This window comes from Drosophila obscura, unplaced genomic scaffold, assembly GCF_018151105.1.
Source record: "Drosophila obscura isolate BZ-5 IFL unplaced genomic scaffold, ASM1815110v1 contig_186, whole genome shotgun sequence".
Taxonomy (NCBI): Eukaryota; Metazoa; Arthropoda; class Insecta; order Diptera; family Drosophilidae; genus Drosophila; species Drosophila obscura.
The window spans coordinates 11,064,110-11,083,077 of record NW_024542774.1 but is presented as its reverse complement, the minus strand read 5'-3'; the positions used below and the strand labels follow the sequence as shown (position 1 = coordinate 11,083,077).

The following is an 18,968-nucleotide window of genomic DNA, read 5'->3' as shown; positions in this document are numbered from 1 at the left end:
TAGTTTACACACCGCATAAATACAACAACACGCCATACTATGTATCGTCATTAGTTTTTGCCGTTTCCCAGCACTGCTGGACCAGCCCAGCAGCTGTTTACTATGCTGGTTTTTTCTTGTTTACTATTTTATTGTTTGATGTTAGATGTGATTTAATTATGGTGGTTTGTGGAAAGATTCTGGCACGGAGCAATTACGAACATTTCGTATTGAGTTGTGGGCTGAGCAATGACTGTGACGTGCAAATGGAAATTGAGAGATGGAGGGAGTTTGTCCTGCACATTAAGCGGCATAGAGAAGAGGAACAAGGGAGTGACTTTGATGCCAGTGCAAGCAGCGACAATTTCCCAACAGAGACAAATCAGTGTGGGCCGCCTGTGAAGGATGCCGAAGATTGTTTAGCCGAGGGAATGATTGTGGATCTTCCCATGTCATCCGATGAGGAAGATGGCGATGAAGAAGACAGCGCCTCAATGCCGCTTGCATGCAAACTAGAAGGAACACAAACAACAGAATTCTCGCCAATAGTTAAAGTAAGCTGGTGCTTCTGTCACGTTTGCAGGACAAAACATTGATTCAAAACGACCACTTGTTTTATTTTCAGTTTAATCCAACTTTCTACCGACGCAGTCCGCGCATTACCAAATTTATTGAGCTCTATAAAGATCATCCGTGCCTTTGGGATCCTTCAGATGCGTCCTACAAAAACAAAGACAAGCGTACTCATGCATACGAGTCTCTGATGGAGCAGCTGAAGGCGTCTGTCAATATTCATCTGACTATCTATAGACTGAAGAAGTCCATTGCCAGCCTGCACTCTCAGTATGCAGCAATAACGCGGCAAAAGAAGATACAAAAACTGACCAAGGTCCCGCTGTACTATCATGCAAAATACAACTTTCTGGCAGAGCGTGGAAACGTGGAGGAAGGTGACAGCGATGATGATGGCGGCGATGGCAAGATCAAGGTTCGCTTTATTAAAGAGAATATGCGATAATCACTAACAAGTTGCCTTCTTGCAGCTCCTGTTTACGGAAGAAAATGATTTGACGAGTCTGTTTATTAAACTATATTCCAAATTTCCCCATCTGTACGATCCGGCGCACGAGAACTTTTCGAATTTAAGTGAGCGTAAAAACGCTTATATAGAAATTACAGATGTTCTCTCGTCAGAAGTTCCACTGGGAGTCATCACCCACTACGATGTCTACGACAGTATTCTATGCCTACGCCAGTGGTATTCTCGAAAAATGAAGACTCTCACTGAGGCTCAGACGGTCGGCCTTTCGACGGCTGAGAAAGAGTATATTGAGAGTTGCCAGAGCTTTATGCCGTCGAAGACCTTCCGCCAGAAATTACAATGCACAGCTTGCCAAAAAAGTTTCAGCACTGATCATGCGCTGCAGGCTCATCAGTTCAAAGATCACAAGCTGGGCAAAGGTGGATGGTTTAAATGCCCCTTGTGTGAGCTGAATTTCGAGCGAAGGTGCCATCTGCAACAGCATAATCAACGTGTTCACATGAGCAAAACGTTTACCTGCCTCATGTGCAGTCGAAGCTTCGCGTTTGCCAGCCAACTGGCCATACACAAACGCTCCCATGATGATGAAAAACATGTCGCAAAGCCGTACATTTGCGAATTTTGTGGAAAATCTTTCAGACAGAAGATTCAGCTGACCACTCATGTAACCGCCGTGCACACAAAAATTCGTGCATTCAAGTGCACAATGTGCCCCAAAGACTTTTTTACTAAGCGCGATCTCAAGGATCACGTTAAGGCGCATTTAAATATACGCGACAAGGTATGCGATGTCTGTCAGAAAGCCTTCACAAACGCCAACGCCCTCGTCAAGCATCGGCACATTCACCGGGAGAAGACCCTGCAGTGCACTCTCTGCAGCACCCGTTTTTCCGAGCGGGTTAGCTTGGGTGTTCACATGAGACGCACGCACAAGATTATTAAAAACACTTTGAAAGGGGCTGAGACTACCAACGACGCCCTACTTAAACACACATTCCCACAATCTCAAGACATTTCCGACAAATAAAATACATTTTGAAATTGCAATTTGTTGGAGTTTATTCCAACGGTCCATAAGTGCGGGGGCATTGTACAACACTGCATGAACAGCTGCTTCTGTTTTGATTGAGCAGACACGTTACGTCGATTCCGTTTCGTTTTGCCAGTTTGAGATGAGAGGATTTCTTCCGAAGTTGCTGCACCAATGTGATGCTGTTCTTCGGCAGACAGTCTCCAGGAAGCATGCTGTCAAGGGAATCAGCAGCAGCTGGAGCTGGAGGAGCAGCCGCCACTTGGCCACCAGTGGCAGTCTGAACCCGGCGACTAAATTACGTGAAAGACCGCACTGTAATGTGGGAACTATTGGTCACGTAGATCATGGGAAAACGACGCTTACTGCTGCCATTACCAAAATCCAGTCCAATAAAGGACTGGCTGAATACTGCTCTTACGACCAAATCGACCGGGCGCCAGAGGAAAAGGCTCGCGGCATAACCATAAACGCGTGTCACATTGGCTACGCCACCACGGAGCGTACCTACGCCCACACCGATTGTCCGGGCCATGCGGATTACATAAAGGTGAACTGACCTGACCCAACTCGAATCTAACTAACTAGCAGCTAACTTTTCTTCTCTATGGGATGTAGAACATGATCTCAGGAGCTTCCCAAATGGATGGTGCAATCCTGGTTGTGGCGGCGACGGACGGACAAATGCCCCAAACCCGCGAACATTTGCTGCTGGCTAAGCAAGTGGGCATCCAGCGCATTGTAGTGTTTATCAACAAGGCCGATCTAGTGGACCAGGAAGTATTGGAGCTGGTGGAGATCGAGATGCGCGAGATGTTGAGTGACTTTGGCTTTGATGGCGTCAACAGTCCAGTCATTTGTGGCTCGGCCCTTTTGGCGCTCCGCGAAGATCAATCGGAGTTTGGGGTGCCGGCTATTGAGAAGCTATTGCAGCATTGTGACACCTATATACCCACACCACAGCGCGATGTGAAGGCTCCATTCATCCTGCCAATTGACAATGCATTTACTGTTCCAGGACGTGGCACAGTGGTGGTGGGAACCATCAAGCGGGGCACCATTCTGCGCAATGCCGATGCAGATCTGCTGGGCTTCAATCAGAACCTGAAGACGAGCGTCAGTGACATACAGATCTTCCGCAAGAGCGTACCCCAGGCCCTGGCCGGCGATAATGTGGGTGCCCTTCTGCGGGGCATTAAAATTTCCGCCGTGGAGCGAGGCATGCTGCTCTGTGCATCGGGCTCAGAGGATGTGTCCAACCACTTCGAGGGCTCCATGTACTTGCTGTCGCGTGCCGAGGGTGGCCGGTTCAAGCCGATGCTCTCAAAGTACATTCAGCAACTGTTCAGTATGACGTGGAATGTCCCAGCGCGCATTGACATGGGTGAGGAGGAGCTTTATTATTATTTTTCTAAGTTTTTCCCAATTGCCAACTAATAACTAAAAACTAATCTTTCAGTGCCCAACGAGGCCATGCTAATGCCGGGCGAGCACGGTCAGATTCGCGTTACGTTGCTGCGCAAAATGGTCATGACACCGGGCCAGGCATTCACCATTCGCGAGAATGGAGCAACTGTGGCCACGGGCATGATAACTCAGCGATTGCCCTCCCTCGATCTGCCCAAGAACAAATTGTCGAAGGCAGTGGTCCCATGCTGAGGGGCTTCCTGCCTCTATAGTTTTGTACACATTTATATATTGTATTTTATTTTATTGTACACGCGCTTCTATTTAGTTGTTATACATATGTAATCGTATGTATGTATGTATGTGTATAAGTAGGGGTAAATACTTATTATAAATATGCATGTAGTTCAAAGAAATGCCAACGTATTTTTAATCTGCTAATCTTGTCCAGTAACGGATCAACCAGATCAGCAATGGCGACAGTTGAGAATACACAAACTAGAAATTACAAACTACACATAAAATGAGAGCATACATAAATAAATAGAGTACAGCAAAGTTTCGGTGTTCATCATGAGTCTTATCCTAACATCTGTGTGGTCTCTTCTCTATTGCAAGCCACACACGCGCACGCGCACACATTAAGGCATTGCTTGAGTAAATTCATGCTGTATACTTTAGATTTGTTTTAAGGTACAAGGCTGTGGCAAGGACTGCACTTCTTTAAGGTTGGAGGGAGTCTTACTCCCCGCACTTATTGCATTTCACAATTTGCATTACGATCGGTTCAGAACCTCTCATCACTTTCACTACAAAACAATTCGTATAATAATAGCCTAGGCCTTGCAATCTTCGGTGGATGCCAGGAGGGAACTTGGAATGGATTTGGATTTTGGATCACGAGCTTAACGTATAGTGGAATCAAGTGTTGGACATTTTAAGCTAAACAGGAACTAAATGGGTTTCGTTTCGGCAAACTTCTAAACATTTCATATTCTAATTGATTTGCTAAGGACATTATTAATTTCTATAATATATAAATATAATATAATACACTAAAAGAAAACGCTCCCTTGTCGGTCTAAATGGCAATCGGCAGTCAGATCTGGAAACACTTATATTTTCTCGAGGAATTCATCCAGATTGAGATGCGACGGCAGCTCGATATCCTCCAGCTTGATATCGCTGTACTTAAAAACCACCCTGAAGGGCTGAATGAATTTCTGGTCCATGGTGAACTCATCGCTGTTGCTCTTTTGCTGAAAGGGAGAGTCGAAACATGGCGTAAATGCTGGCACATAGAGCTGCTAAGTAAAGTCCCAAATGGACGATTTACCGTTTGTCGGGCATTCAGCTCCTTGGTGAGTTTTTCCAGAAATACGTTGGTCATCTCATTCTCATAGTCGTCCAGCTTGTAGGACTTCATTACCTTCAGGACCTGCGCTGTACTCAGCGACGTGCACAGATCGCAGATCGTTTGCACATCCTGTTCGCTCTTGCGGGACTGCAGCAACTGGGATACCTGGTTCAGCGGTGACAGCGATACCAGCACTTCGTTGGACTGAAAGAGTCAAGCGTTAGTTGTGGGGTGCATGATACATAAAAAGGCATAACTGTCGGGGGATCTTACCATTTTCTTGCTGCGCACCCAGTCCTCAATGCAGCCAATATTGTAGCGTATTACCATGCCCGTCTCCCACATGCAGATGTCGCCGCGCAACATAAGGCAATTGAGGGCCACGGCACAGATAAAGTACAGCAGCTGGCTGAATATCTGTTCTGCATAGCAATTGTCTAGCCCGAAATGCTGTAATTGCTTGTAAAAGTGCTCTAGCTGGCCGATCAGCTGCTTCCAGGCTGGCCCTTCGCCGGGCTCCGGCGATGATCGCGCTCCAATCGAAGTGGTGCGACCGCGCATGCCGTGTGGCTGCCGGCCCCGCTGAATCTCATCGTTCTTCAAAATGGCAGGAACTATTTTTGGATCCAACAGTCCCTGGATCTGCATTATTAGGGCTTGGTACAGATTCACGATCAGATCAAGTATGACGCGACGGTATTCAAAGAGATTGAAGTTTTTCAGCTGCTGTTGATTCTGCTTCTCGGTATTTTGCTTCACGTACTCATCCACGTCTCCGTATTGCTTGAGCAGATTAAGCAGCCTGTGGGAATGGGAATAGGGGAGAGAGAGGTGTGATGATTCGAGGAAACAAACTGCTGCATGGAGGATTATTAACGCTTACGTGATGGAGTTAACCAGCCAAATGACACGGTTCTCAATGGGATGCGGATTGCGATGCATTTTCTTGATTTGAATCACGAATTTGCTTAGCAGCTCGCGCACATCGTCATCGGCATTGGTTAGATCAGTGTACCTTGAACGAATATATGAGAATATAATACATATATAATACACATAATCTGCATCTTACCGAATGCACATGAATATGAGATACGCTGGAAATCCAGGTAAAAGTCCGACCACTGTTCGCGGCGTCATGGTGCTGAGGAGACGCTGCAGTATCTTGTCCAGGTCGATGCTGTGGAACTTCATGAGACCTTGTGGATTTTGAGACTTTTGTTTGGCTACATTCGCGCCCACATCGTTGCTGAGGCCGCTACCCTTGCTGCGACTCATTTCCACCTCCAATTTGTGCTCCAGCTGGCCACCGTTCTGGCGGTAGGCCTGGAGCTTGGCGTTGGCCAACTTCAACTCTTCCTGCACCAGCAGGAACTGGGCGACAGACTTCTGCAGTTCTCGGCGTAGGTATCGGTCGTTCTGCTTGAACGTGTCCACATTGGCGGCATCCTCAGGTGTGTCGATGCTCTCGAATATGACCTGCTGCAGCTCATCCTGTTCGTTTCGCAGACGCTCGATCTCCTGCGTCATCTCCACAAGCTTGCTGTTGTGCTCCTCCGTAATGGCCTTCAACTCGTCTTCCAGTTGTCTGTGAATGGAAACGGAGAATCGTTAAGGGTCTGATTGATTGATTCTCCTCACGGGAAACTCACCGATTGACAAGTTTCTGGGACTGGAAAGCTTCCAGAAGTTCATGGACATCGCTGCCACGCAGGTGCATGCTCTCGGGATCAAAGGAGCGCAGTGCCTGGTTCTGCTGCTGCAGGACCGCCTTCAGCTGGATGCACTCGTCGCGGCGTCTACGAACCTCGTCCTGTAGGGCGGCATGTTGGGCTGCAATGGAAAAGAGGGTGGGACAAGGGGAATGGCACGAATAAGTAGTGTAGCTGCGTGTTGCGCCCAGCTTGCGATGGCTTTTACCATTGAGCTCGTTAATCTCAACGCCGTGTTTAATGCTCGTTCGCAGCTGGTCGTGCTCGTTTCGCAATTTCTCGTTCTCTACCTCGAGCTCGGAGACGCTATGGTGTGTGGTGTGAGTAAGCAGTGTGTGGCATGCAATAATACATAAATGTAGTTGTCGTTGTAGCATAGCAACATGGATCGATCCAACGATCGATCCTGTGGCCACATTCTTGAGCAGTCATTTGAGGAGAACAATGGCTTTCACACTTACCGGAACGAGTCCTCCGTGGGCTTGTTGCGACTGGCCAGCTTAATGTACTGCTCCTGCAGGATCTTGTGCTTGGACTTCTCCTCCTCCAAGATGGAGCGCAGCTTCACCACCAGACTGCTGCAGTCCACATAGGTATCTGCAAGAAATGAGAGTCCATTAGATCCATCTATCGCTTGCTGGCTTACGGCTATCTCGTACGGCTCTTGCTCTGCAGATCTGCAGTCCGATTAATGTCCAGCGTGTTCTTGGCCGAGGCATAACCAACGTCCTCCTCGTTCTGGCTGGAGGCATTGCTCGCGGATCGCGTGCGCAGGCTGTAGACGCCGTTCTGCTGTAAGCGACTCAGCTCCTCCTTCAGCTGGTAGTTCTCGCTCTCGAACACCTCCTTGTCCTTGATGGCACGCTGATAGGCCTCGTTCAGTTCGTTGTTGTCGATCTCAGCCAACATGCGCACGTTCTGATCACGCTCTTTGGCCTCCGTGTTCTTGGCCATCTCGATCATTTCGTCCACTTGCCTGCGCAGTTCCGCGTTGGCCAGGCAGTAGGTCTGCTTCTGGCTCAGCCACTCCTCCTGCGAGTGCCCGTTCTCCTCCAGCAGTTGCATTTTCTCGTCCCGCTCCGCCTCCAGCTGCTTGTTGAGGGCCGCTATCAGCATATCCTTGTCCGTGCAGGCAGCCTTCACGTTCTTGAACTCCCCCTCCAAGTTCTTCTTCATCTCCAGCTTCATTCTGCAAGAGAAATATGTGTCAGGAGGAGAATTCACTCGCCCACCCACCTATCATCGACTTACTTTAGGACACTGATCTCGCTGGTTTTCAGCTTCAGATTGCTGTTGTCGCGGTTCAGCTCATCGATGCGCTGCTGCATGGAAATGATCTTGTTCTCGAGGCCCATGTACTTATTCGCCATGTGCGATATGGTCTTGGCCTCGGCCTTCATGCGCTTAAACTTGCGCCGGGCCAAAAAGCGACGCACCGCCGCCTGGCAGATGATGATGTTGCGCCGCTTGTGTTGGTAGGCGCGTCGCGCCAGCACGCCACGTACGAAACGCTGGATCTGCACGGCCCGATAGTGATCGCGCAGGGCGTAAAACTTGCTGCGGGCCATCATGCCGCGAGCGTAGGTCTGTATGCCTGCAATAGAGTGCCGCAGGCGCAGATAGCGACGCCGGCACAGCCATCCCTTGGCGTATTTCGAGAGTATAAGGGCGGCTCGAACCTCACGCATCTTCTGGACGCGATCGCGGGCCATGAATCCCCGAGCATACCGCTGTATGCCGCAGATCACCATCTTCAGCCTCAGGTAGCGTCGACGATGGATAAAACGACGCACCACCGCCTGCACAATCGTGATGTACTTCTTGCGCAGATTGGCCCGCACCTGCTCGAGGAAGGCCACCTGGCCGGCGCGGAAGAATATCTGTGTGTTGCCAAACCGACTCTTGTCCTCGTCCTCGATCCACTTGTACACAATGTTGCGGCACGACTGCTTCAGGTCGTTCTTGTCTATCTTCGAGCGATGCGCCAGCAGCTGGTAGCGCATATAGAAGTCCGGATAGAGCCAGCGCGAGGGGAAGCCGGCGGCCGAAATGCGGACCGTTTCCAGCACACCGCAGGCCCTTAGCTGCTGGACGATCTTGGCTGTCTCCCACTTGAAGGCAATCTTCTCATCGTTCGGCTAAAGTACCACAAAGAAATGAATGATTATTGAGTGGTCTCTAGAAACTACTCTGGATTACTCACCTTGATGCAACGCACGTAATGGGGCGTGGTGGCATGCAGCGTGGATATAAGCGAGGCCAGACTCTCCTGGAACTGTGAGCCAACGGTTTTCTTATGCTGCTTGGATGGCACCACCTAGTAATGAATAAAAGTGCATCAATATGGGCTGAATTGAAAGGAGTAAAACACACACACACACACAGAGTACACCCCACCACCAAGGCAAGGGCTGGCTAACAATAAAATGTATGGTTTACTTCGCTTTGAAAAAGGATTATTTCGATTGCAAAGCGATTTGAATGGTTGGCAAGTGTTTCGGAACAGTTTTCCGTGTGACTGGTAATTCAATTAATTCTAAATCATTGCCTGGCATTCAAATACAAAGCGCCAAAACCCGGGTTATTCTAAATCGAATTAAATGTTTTTTTGTGGGTTGTTAGTCTTTTGCTGGGAACATTAATACAAATACTTTTGGTAGCACTAACTCTTCGGCGGGTCTCATTGAGCTGCTGTTGGGCGTTCCAGGGACGTTGGTGGTGAACGACAAGCGTATGGAAAATACGAATTAGCAATAATCAAAGATGGGATAATCACTATGGACGTTTACAAATCAAATGGCACAGCATGTTGATGCTGATGCTGATCACAAACCTGCTTTCGGCCAGCGCTTATAACGACACGACCGCCCAATGTGGATGTTGTGTTGGCATCGACGCCGAGAGTGTCGATGTCCTCCAGGGCCATGACCTGCTTCACCAGCGACATGCTGGACATGGCCAGGACAGAGGTGAGTTCCTTGGAAACAGTGTCGCGATTCTTCTCCAGGAATCCGTACACGTCATACTCCACGGTATCCGAAAAGTGTTTGATGAAGAAACCTTTGACGAAATGAGAATGAGATTGAAATTAAATGGAACTATGAGAACACTCACTTGTGGTGCCAAAGCGGGGCTTCTCAAAGTGCGGGAATTTGCTGCACTTGGCGATGAGTTTGCCGGCCCAACTCTCGTCGGAACCTTTGGGCATCTGAGGGAGATTCATTCATTGATTGTACATTTGATTTGAAAACCATTTGGGCAGCCAAATGTATATCCTGTAAGGGTAATGCAATTCTTACCCTACATTCCTCGTCGAGAAGATCGAGTACACCCAGACGGGACTCGATCAAATCGATGCACGGCTGATTGTCATAGAAGTCGATCATCGTCCAGGTAATACCCTCCTTGAGGTACTCCTCCTGTTCCAGCTTGAAGACGTGCTGGTTAAACTGCTGCTGGAGCTTCTCGTTTGCATAGTTTATGCAAAACTGTTCAAACGAGTTCACCTCAAACGTTTCAAAGCCGTAGATATCGAGCACGCCAATGAAGCTGCACTGCTTGCTACCGTTGTTGAGGCTCTTGTTAAGCACACCGCCGATATACTGAAACAGTTTGGCGTATATGTGCTTGGCCAGCGCATCGCGCGCCGCCTGCCCGGCCTCAACGCTGTTCGGTATCAGCACATGTTCATTGACCGACTCTATCTGACGCATTACGAGCCAGCGGCGGAGATCTTCCGTCTTCACCCGCAGCAGATCCCCAGTGATCTGCAGATGAATATCGTTGTGCTGCGCAAAGAAAAATGATGGCCATGAGGCGTGAGCTGTTTCTCATTTTACGTCAAGTGCCGCTACGAGGGCCGCTTACGGATATTTCACAGGAGTCGGAGTCCTCCTCATCGCCGCCCTCGGTGTACTTCTTGGCCACCTCAATGTTTCCCAGATGCAGGATTCCAGCCAGGATCTTCACAATCTCCGCTATCTGCTGGAATGAGAACCCCAGCACTGTCATGGCCTGGGCAGTCTCGTTAAACTGATCGGCATCCGAGACCCGTTCGATGTCCGGGGCACCACCCATGTTCAGAAACTGAAACTTGTCCTGGTGGTCTGTGGCGGGAAGAGGAGTCAAGTCAATCAGCGGAGTCTGTCAGAGGAGATCTCGCCACTTACCCAGCAACAGTTCAGGGTACTTGGCCCGCGCCGCACATAGCTGGTAGAAGATGTGATAGTTTCGCTCCCCCTGGGCCTGGTAGACCACGCGCGACTTCTCCAGGAGATAGGTGTGCACGGTGGCGCCCTGCAGGTACATCACACCCATCTGGTTCTTGAAGAGCAGCTTGGTGAACTTGCCAAAGCGTGAGCTGTTGTCGTTCCGCGTGGTCTTTGCATTGCCGAAGGCCTCCATGATCGGCGAAGATGCCAGCACCTTGCGCTCGACCTGCGTCTCAGACTCTGAGCCGCCGACGGCGGCGAAGTAGCGCATGGCGTACTTAGCGGAAACTGTCTTGCCTGCCCCCGACTCGCCGCTGACAATGATGCTCAGGTTGCAGTTCTCCCGCTCCAGCTTCGTGTAGGCCTCCTCGGCCAGGGCAAAGATATGCGGCTCCAGATCCCCCATGGACTGACCGCGATAGGCTCGGATTATACTGGGCCCATACAGTGGCATCTCCGCGTACGGATTGATGGCCACCAGTATGATGCCGCAGTAGGTGTAGATAATCTGGCGCTCGCAGAAGCGAACGCGCAGATTGTACAACACCCCGGGCTCATGCAGGTACGAGAGGGTTGTGAGATCATTTTGGCCAACTAGAATGGCCGGATTGCGCAGCGGGGGCAGGTTGCTTCCATCGGACTTTAGTTTGAACTCCTTGAGGCTGCCCGATTCAGTGCAGATCTTCAGGAAGCCCGCTCCCTTGTGGTAGCTCTCCTCCAAGGTGGCGCTCTCCCACACCTGTTCCGCATGGGTCACCCAGATCTTGGCCCCCTGCAGAAAGAGAATGTAGAATTAAGCATGTTCATGAACAGGTTTTCTTCCTCCTGGCTTCATCTTCATCCACTGCGTCATCTGTCTACCTGTGCCTGTATACAGAGCTCTGTTTGTGTGCAATTATCGACGCTTATCAGAGAGACTCGATTGATAAGACGCGTGATTCACTACCAAATATTTCTATGCGGTGCAGTCATTGACTGGGTGACATCAATACCATACTTCATCACCTGTCATGGAAAGGGCTAATAGAGCAAGAACACACACTGCTTGTAGAATGAAGAAATGTGAAAAACGAAAATGGCGCAAACACACGAGAGAGAACACACACACAAACACAAAACACACTGGCAGAACGGAATTCACGTTATGTATGCATTTTTATTAGCCCCCCCATTCTTGGCACTATTGGCGTCCTAAACCGATACCGACACCGCCGCAATTTGCCAACAATGCACTTGTAGGGCATCAATATAATTTGCGGAATGGAATACCTTTGCATATAGCATCTCCTCGCTTGACATGGTTCCGTTACGTTCTCCTCTGCACTAATCACAAATCCACAGCACAGCACTGATTTCGTCGTGCATAAAAACCCGTTAGCTTTATCAGGCTGAAGCTGGCAATGCGCTGGATATGGATGATATATTATGATGTGTGGCTCCTTGTGATTACAATTGGATTCTAGTTCAAACCAACACTTTGAGTGCACACGACGTTCAGATGACCATGTTTAGGTTTGCCTCTTCTCTTAGGTATCTTAATTTTGCAGCCGAAACTTAATTTTAAAATTTTGTGTAGTAAACGAACTACATTGGTAATTTAACGATAACGAAAATAAATAAGAAAAGCAAATAGAATTTGCCACCCGTCTACTTGGCTGACAATGTGTTGTTGTTGTTGTTGCTCATGCCAAAAGGGCAGTGTTGGCAAAGGGCGTGCGGCTCTCAACTGCATTAACATTTAATTTAATTTGCCTTGATACGCGTGGAATATTTCGTGTGGACTTTTAAATGTTTTATTTAATTGCGTGCCCACTTTATATTTGATGTGGAAACGGAATGAGGACGAACACAAATGTGGCGCGAAAAGGAATTTGCCTACGTTGCTCAACACAACCATACGTACCACAATGTATTTGCCAGCACTATGCACAGCTGCGTCTGTCAATTTTTCCCGCGCTTTAATCGAGAAGAACCAGCGAGGCATCTCACAAAAAAAAAATATTAAAACCAACTCTTAATTCAGTGTTTAAACAACAGAAAATAAAAAGCAACTAAATCTGAAATGTCAAGTCCCGCTCGATCGCCCAGTGTCGGTTCTGCTACCCCAAAGCAAGCTGCGGGAGCCCGAACACCAACCAGAGGTAAATAGAGCAGCCCAGCCGACCATAAATGCTTATTCCTGTCAATTGCAGGCATTGCAACGCAGGATGTGGAGACGCCCATGCGAATGGGTCCTGGCCGTGCAGCCAGGCCATCGGACAACATCAGTTTGCCACCCACATCGCCGGGAAATATTAGCCTGCCTGCAACGAGCCCAGCGCGCGGTCTCGGAGTCAACATGAGTGAGATCGACCTGAGTTCACCCCTCAACTACGGCACGCCCAGCTCCATGGGCTCCATTCGCACGCCCCGGTCGGGCATTCGCGGTACTCCGCTGCGTGCTCGTCCCGATATCCGGACAGACAAGCGAATTCGTCAAGTGGCCATTGGTGGCGGCTCTGGTGTGAGTAGAGATCTAATTTCTGTGAATCTTATCCAACTCTACCTTCATTGCAGCTGGAACCAATACCCGAAAAGGGCTCAGAGACTACAGATCCCGTCTCGGAGTCTTCGCAAGCTCCCCAGCTAGTCGTCTGGGGCACCAATGTGGTTGTGAGCCAGTGCAAGTCAAAGTTCAAGTCGTTCATCATGCGCTTTATCGATCCGACCGCCGAGCAGGATGAAATCTCGGAGAACATTGATGTCAATCAGCCGCTCTATCTGCAAAAACTCGAGGAGATTCACACACTGGAGGAGCCGTATCTGAATTTGAACAGTGCCCATCTAAAGACCTTTGATCAGGACTTGTACCGCCAGCTGATCTGTTATCCTCAGGAGGTGATTCCCGGCTTCGACATGGCCATCAATGAGATGTTCTTCGAACGGTATCCGGCCGCCCTGCTGGAGCACCAGATACAGGTGCGTCCCTTCAATGCCGACAAGACGCGCAATATGCGCTCCCTCAATCCCGAGGACATGGATCAGTTGATCAGTATTTGCGGCATGGTCATCCGATCCTCGAACATCATACCGGAAATGCGCGAAGCCTTCTTCAGCTGCAACATCTGCTCCTTCAGCACCACCGTCGAGGTGGATCGCGGTCGCATTTCGCAGCCAACGTTGTGCACCAACTGCAACACCAATCACTGCTTCCGTCTCATCCACAATCGGTCCGAGTTTACGGACAAGCAGCTCATCAAGCTGCAGGAATCGCCCGACGACATGGCTGCTGGTCAGACGCCCCACAACGTCCTTCTCTATGCCCACAACGATCTCGTCGACAAGGTCCAGCCCGGCGATCGTGTCACAGTGACTGGTATCTATCGTGCCACGCCCCTCAAGGGCAGTGGCCAGCAAGTGAAGAGCGTGTACAAGACCCACGTCGATGTTGTGCACTTCCGTAAAGTGGACAACAAGCGTCTGTACGAGGATGAGGAAGGGTAGGCTGCATAATTTTTCAACTGCAATTGACACATTTTATGTAAACTAAACTCCTTTGCAGGAAGGATCACATTTTCCCGCCAGAGCGCGTTGAGCTGCTGCAGTTGCTGGCCAAGAAACCGGATATTTACGATCGGCTGGCCAGGGCCATCGCCCCCTCCATTTATGAGAACGACGACATCAAGAAGGGAGTCCTCCTGCAGCTGTTCGGTGGCACCAAGAAGAAACACGCGACCCTGGGACGCCAGAACTTTAGGTCGGAGATCCACTTGCTGCTCTGCGGTGATCCGGGCACATCAAAGTCTCAAATGCTGCAGTACGTCTACAATCTAGTGCCGCGCTCGCAGTACACCTCGGGACGGGGCTCTTCGGCCGTCGGCCTAACCGCCTATGTGACCAAGGATCCAGAAACACGCCAGCTTGTTCTGCAGACGTAAATATCCTTTATCCCTGGGCCAGACCCCTTATGAACTCTAAATTTTTGTTGCAGGGGTGCTCTGGTGCTGGCCGACAACGGTGTCTGTTGCATCGATGAGTTCGACAAAATGAACGATTCGACGCGCAGTGTTCTCCACGAGGTAATGGAGCAGCAGACGCTGAGCATTGCCAAGGCAGGAATCATCTGTCAGCTGAATGCACGCACCTCGATACTCGCAGCTGCCAATCCCGCCGAGTCGCAGTGGAACAAGCGCAAGAACATCATCGACAACGTACAGTTGCCACACACCCTGCTCTCGCGGTTCGATCTGATTTTCTTGGTGCTGGACCCACAGGACGAGATATTCGACAAGCGTTTGGCCAGCCATTTGGTCTCGCTCTACTACGTCACCAGGCACGAGGAGGAGGATACCATGTTTGACATGAGTGTTCTGCGCGATTACATTGCCTATGCCCGCGAGCATTTGGCCCCCACTCTGTCGGACGAGGCCCAGCAGCGCCTGATCCAAGCCTACGTCGATATGCGCAAGGTTGGTGCTGGACGTGGCCAGATCTCGGCCTACCCTCGCCAGTTGGAGAGCCTAATACGGCTGTCCGAAGCGCACGCCAAGGTACGGCTCAGCAACGAGGTTGAGTTGTTGGATGTCGAGGAGGCCTGGCGACTCCATCGCGAGGCCCTGAAGCAATCAGCGACGGATCCCCTCTCTGGCAAAATCGACGTCGGCATATTGACCACTGGTCTCTCTACGGCTGCGCGCAAGAAGCGCGCAGATCTGGTGGCAGCCATTAAGGAGAACTTGAAAAAGAAGGGCAAAGTTCCCACAGTTCCCTATCAAAAACTATTCAAGGAGATAAAGGAGGGCTCCCAAATTGTAAGCGCGCATCCTAAGCCACTTGTTGATTGGTTCTGCTATAATAATTTCCATTCCTTTCAGTTAATCACGCGCGAACAGTTTGAGGATGCCCTGAAGGAAGTGCAGGATGAAGGCGCCATTGTTGTTATGGGAAAAAATACAATTCGCATATGTTAATTTAATTTCGGCTGATGCCAACCGCTCATTCATTCCCATCATCTTTACAAAATCATTTTAAAATACAAAAATAAAAAGTACAAGAATTCAAAGTATCTTTGGCCATCAAAATACCGAACGTGCAAAAAATACCGTCCACATAATACCCTGTTTTCACTACTGACTATTGACATTGTTTTGTCGATATCTTACGTCTGCCATCACTAATTTTGCGTTTTTTCTCATGCTTTCTCTTTCTGGCAAAGTGGAATTACATCCGTTTCGATATCGATAGCAAACGTAAACAGTGTAGCTGGACTGTTGCAGTGTGACCAGAGGCTGCCAATGCAATGCCAAACAAGCAGCAGAGCAGAGGCATTCAATTCAACAGAAAGGTAAAATAAGTAACTTTGGAATGGAGATGGAGTGTGGCAAGTCGTCAGAGCATTCGTCGCATAGTGCCTCCGAGGCATCGGCGGACTCCGGGAGCCTGCTGAACAGTGATCTCACAGTGGCGGGGCGCGAGTTTACACTAACGCCCACCAAGCGGGAACGGCGCAAATCGCCAGCCACTAGCTCTGATAACACCAGCACCAGCGTACAGGCTCCAATGTCGCCCACATCCTCGCTGGCGGACACAACGTTCGAGCCCACCATTGACATGATGGTGAATGACTTTGACGACGAGGCCACATTGAACGAAGAAGAGGCGCTGGCCAATTTGGAGTCGCATAATCCGGACGACGAGATTGCTACGCTCAGGGAGGAGAGCGAAATGCCCATTGAGGAGTTATTGGCTAAATACAGCATGGCAGCCTCGCCGGCTACCAGCAGCTCGAAACGGTCGAGCGGCGGATCAAGGCGGCGACGAGCCACCAAGCGGCAGTACCAGGAGCTAGACACAGAAACTGCTTATGCATCCACATCATGCGCCGCCGCAGCACAGCAGGAGAAGGTCGATGATTTTCTTAAGCAGCCGCAGGAGCCAGGTGCTGGCTGGCGCTGGCCCCTCGGAAGAGAACGCATCGCCCAGCGCTCAGCGCAATAAGAGTCCCATGGAGACAGATGAAGCGCAGGCTATTTTGTCGCCTGATGTCACAAAGAAACAGCATCGCTCCCACCTACTGGATCTGTATCCAGATGAGTCCTTTGGGGAAAGTCCGCCACTGGTCGGACCCCTGGAGGAGCTTGAAAGATGTAAGTTTCGGAATTCGGCTGCGGTCTAATTGCTTGATCGAAGTTTTCATTATGTAATGTATTCATTTCAGTCACGCCGCTTCAGGCGCTCTTTGAAGAAGTAGAGGTCGATGACGAGGAAGAGTCGGATAATGAATCTGATGACGCGAGGAAGATTATCATGGTTGGAGCTGATTTCCAAGCTGACATTCCCGAGGGTCTCTCGCAGTATGGCGACATATTGCCGTACGAAAATGAGGATCTGTTAATCTGGGAGCCGAGCCAAGTCTCAGAGCGGGAAGTGGAGGAATATTTGGCAAAGATCCAAGAGACCCGAGCCTTGCCACCGCTAGAAGAGGGCGCTGAAGTTGTGGCAAGTGACGAGCAGCCCGTAGCTCTTCCCGCCCCGTTAGCTCCGCCAAGAGTCCAGCCAGCGCCAAATGCTGCCAGCGACGGAGAGACAACGTCCGTGGTAAAGGACAACGAGCAGGCCCTGCATTTACTGGTCCAGTGTGGCTATGACTTCAATGAGGCCCTGCGGCGCAAGCGATTGAATGTGCTGCCCCTGAGCGACACCATGAGCAGCTGGTCCGAGGAGGAATGCCTCAAGTTCGAGGAGGGCATACATAAGTACGGCAAGGACTTTTATCAGATACGCCAGAACCAGGTAAAGGACTGCTCACCGTCTCCTAGCGATTAATTAGTGGGATGGTTGGGGTCTTTCAGGTGCGCACAAGAACCATGCGCGAACTGGTCCAGTTCTATTACCTGTGGAAGAAGAGCGAGCGTCGAGATCAGAGCTTTGCCCTGAACGACACCATCGATCACATGGATGCATTCCTTAACGAAGCGGGCACTGGCAGTGGAAACGGCAATGGCAATGGAAACGGGAATGGGAACAGCAACGGTAGCTGCTCTCCACACAGCAGCAACGGCCACAGCAATGGGGACTACGCTTTGGATAGGGACACCACTACCACTACTTGCTCGTCGCGAAAGCCCTCGACGAAGAGCTACTCCATTATGACTGGCGGCCAACCCCAACCAGCAGGCGGTGCTGGCGGGACGAGTAGCAAGCGTGGAACGCCCGCACCCATGACCCTGGAAGACGGAGAAGAAAATGAGGAGGAAGCAAACCAGGTTACCATCTAAGGGAAATATGTACATAAGCAGAAAGGGTAGAAAGGTCTAAGGAAAATCGGCAGCTACCGTAGGAACTGGCTCCGACATCATTACTATCTTTGAGCGCAGGCGCTTTCGACTGGGACAGGCAGGGCAGTGCAGGGCAGGGCAGGCGTAGTATTAAGCAAAAAGGTGATTGTTTACCTTTCCATTATCGTTCACTAAAAATGTACATGCATCCAGTACGTTTAGGATACAATGGTATATCTAAACATATATTATTCCAGATTCTTAAATCGATATTTCTCATAACTATTAATGAATTTCATAATCTTAAGCATATGAATGTCTATTTGTTACAAGTCCCAGTAGATTCCGGAATCCGAGTACTTATGGCTTATTAAATATATGTATGTATGTATGTATACAATATTTGTATTTTCGCTCAATCCTTAAGTTTCGTTGAATGTTTCAATAAATGTAATCTAAATTTCTATGAATAATATGTATGTATACATTATTACAGACACAGATGACAGAGACGCAGACGGCGGCAATTGAATGCATTTTACAATTTAACATCTTCAAACTACCAGCTTTAAGTTTGTAGCCCAAGTATCTTAGTTTTCTAGACTATCTATCATCCTGACACACAATCAAAAAAAAAATACTGATCTAATGAAGACCAGCGATGATCAGATTGATACCATAAATTATTATAATATAATAATTTATAATTTATTAGCCATAAAATTGCGGCCACTTGTCTGTCGTTTGTCAACCACAAATTTAAGTGCTGGTTGCAATCATCAGAGTAGGCCCTGACATATGTATATGACATATAGTTGAATCAATATATTAGAATTTCACTTCCATTCCAAACGTTCAACAATGAATACCTTGTCAGTGCAAATTTTTAACAAGCAAGAGGACCAGCTCTTTACAAATGCCAAAAATTCATGCCCGCATGTTTTTGAGGCCGCTTTGTCCCACATAGAGCGGCC

The 18,968-nt window shown here is 49.3% G+C and overlaps 5 protein-coding genes across 9 annotated transcripts; 4 read left to right on the top strand and 1 right to left on the bottom strand.

The window, feature by feature from the left end:
* Positions 1-56: 56 nt before the first annotated feature.
* On the top strand, positions 57-2,068 carry LOC111079967 (zinc finger protein 655). The gene is made up of 3 exons (XM_022375317.2): positions 57-533; positions 605-967; positions 1,023-2,068. The coding sequence occupies exons 1-3, from the start codon at positions 159-161 to the stop codon at positions 2,046-2,048; spliced, it is 1,764 nt and encodes a 587-aa protein (XP_022231009.2). The 5' UTR covers positions 57-158; the 3' UTR covers positions 2,049-2,068.
* Positions 2,069-2,153: 85 nt separating this feature from the next.
* Positions 2,154-4,008, top strand: LOC111079968 (elongation factor Tu). Its single transcript, XM_022375318.2, has 3 exons — positions 2,154-2,601; positions 2,670-3,435; positions 3,511-4,008. Exons 1-3 carry the CDS (start codon positions 2,194-2,196, stop codon positions 3,708-3,710), a joined length of 1,374 nt encoding a protein of 457 aa, XP_022231010.1. The 5' UTR covers positions 2,154-2,193; the 3' UTR covers positions 3,711-4,008.
* LOC111079957 (unconventional myosin-Va) lies at positions 3,770-12,746 on the bottom strand. 5 transcript variants are annotated; one of them, XM_022375303.2, is made up of 19 exons: positions 12,213-12,419; positions 12,008-12,143; positions 10,697-11,510; positions 10,395-10,633; positions 9,827-10,315; positions 9,642-9,735; positions 9,361-9,587; positions 9,195-9,218; positions 8,731-8,844; positions 7,779-8,665; positions 7,187-7,716; positions 6,989-7,124; positions 6,736-6,833; positions 6,468-6,648; positions 5,888-6,403; positions 5,699-5,830; positions 5,089-5,617; positions 4,795-5,019; positions 3,771-4,717 (listed from the first exon to the last, which is right to left on the bottom strand). In XM_022375303.2, the coding sequence occupies exons 2-19, from the start codon at positions 12,035-12,037 to the stop codon at positions 4,574-4,576; spliced, it is 5,409 nt and encodes a 1,802-aa protein (XP_022230995.2). In that variant the 5' UTR covers positions 12,038-12,143; positions 12,213-12,419; the 3' UTR covers positions 3,771-4,573. The 5 variants fall into 5 exon arrangements, with proteins under 5 accessions (XP_022230993.2, XP_022230995.2, XP_022230994.2 ...); XM_022375301.2 differs by lacking the exons at positions 12,008-12,143; positions 12,213-12,419 and adding an exon at positions 12,642-12,744 and having other exon boundaries at positions 3,770-4,717; XM_022375302.2 differs by lacking the exons at positions 9,195-9,218; positions 12,008-12,143; positions 12,213-12,419 and adding an exon at positions 12,642-12,744.
* LOC111079961 (DNA replication licensing factor MCM4) lies at positions 12,676-15,778 on the top strand. Its single transcript, XM_022375309.2, has 6 exons — positions 12,676-12,879; positions 12,931-13,241; positions 13,295-14,217; positions 14,280-14,651; positions 14,709-15,528; positions 15,592-15,778. The coding sequence occupies exons 1-6, from the start codon at positions 12,801-12,803 to the stop codon at positions 15,685-15,687; spliced, it is 2,601 nt and encodes an 866-aa protein (XP_022231001.1). The 5' UTR covers positions 12,676-12,800; the 3' UTR covers positions 15,688-15,778.
* A 186-nt stretch (positions 15,779-15,964) lies between these two features.
* LOC111079964 (mesoderm induction early response protein 1) lies at positions 15,965-18,467 on the top strand. Its single transcript, XM_041593096.1, has 4 exons — positions 15,965-16,652; positions 16,690-16,863; positions 16,935-17,509; positions 17,569-18,467. The coding sequence occupies exons 1-4, from the start codon at positions 16,082-16,084 to the stop codon at positions 17,992-17,994; spliced, it is 1,746 nt and encodes a 581-aa protein (XP_041449030.1). The 5' UTR covers positions 15,965-16,081; the 3' UTR covers positions 17,995-18,467.
* Positions 18,468-18,968: the final 501 nt, after the last annotated feature.

Excerpts from the sequence above, each read along its gene's own strand:
- LOC111079967 (XM_022375317.2), top strand. The coding sequence starts at position 159 with ATGGTGGTTTGTGGAAAGATTCTGGCACGGAGCAATTACGAACATTTC. Across the intron at positions 534-604 it reads AATTCTCGCCAATAGTTAAA|TTTAATCCAACTTTCTACCG; the intron begins GTAAGCTGGTGC and ends TTTTATTTTCAG. Across the intron at positions 968-1,022 it reads GCGGCGATGGCAAGATCAAG|CTCCTGTTTACGGAAGAAAA; the intron begins GTTCGCTTTATT and ends GCCTTCTTGCAG.
- LOC111079968 (XM_022375318.2), top strand. The coding sequence starts at position 2,194 with ATGAGAGGATTTCTTCCGAAGTTGCTGCACCAATGTGATGCTGTTCTT. Across the intron at positions 2,602-2,669 it reads GCCATGCGGATTACATAAAG|AACATGATCTCAGGAGCTTC; the intron begins GTGAACTGACCT and ends TATGGGATGTAG. Across the intron at positions 3,436-3,510 it reads CCCAGCGCGCATTGACATGG|TGCCCAACGAGGCCATGCTA; the intron begins GTGAGGAGGAGC and ends CTAATCTTTCAG.
- LOC111079957 (XM_022375301.2), bottom strand. The coding sequence starts at position 12,722 with ATGCCTCGCTGGTTCTTCTCGATTAAAGCGCGGGAAAAATTGACAGAC. Across the intron at positions 6,834-6,988 it reads CCCACGGAGGACTCGTTCCG|CGTCTCCGAGCTCGAGGTAG; the intron begins GTAAGTGTGAAA and ends CACACACCATAG. Across the intron at positions 6,404-6,467 it reads TCCCAGAAACTTGTCAATCG|ACAACTGGAAGACGAGTTGA; the intron begins GTGAGTTTCCCG and ends TTCCATTCACAG.
- LOC111079961 (XM_022375309.2), top strand. The coding sequence starts at position 12,801 with ATGTCAAGTCCCGCTCGATCGCCCAGTGTCGGTTCTGCTACCCCAAAG. Across the intron at positions 12,880-12,930 it reads AGCCCGAACACCAACCAGAG|GCATTGCAACGCAGGATGTG; the intron begins GTAAATAGAGCA and ends TGTCAATTGCAG. Across the intron at positions 14,652-14,708 it reads CGCCAGCTTGTTCTGCAGAC|GGGTGCTCTGGTGCTGGCCG; the intron begins GTAAATATCCTT and ends TTTTTGTTGCAG.
- LOC111079964 (XM_041593096.1), top strand. The coding sequence starts at position 16,082 with ATGGAGATGGAGTGTGGCAAGTCGTCAGAGCATTCGTCGCATAGTGCC. Across the intron at positions 16,864-16,934 it reads CCTGGAGGAGCTTGAAAGAT|TCACGCCGCTTCAGGCGCTC; the intron begins GTAAGTTTCGGA and ends TATTCATTTCAG. Across the intron at positions 17,510-17,568 it reads ATCAGATACGCCAGAACCAG|GTGCGCACAAGAACCATGCG; the intron begins GTAAAGGACTGC and ends GGGGTCTTTCAG.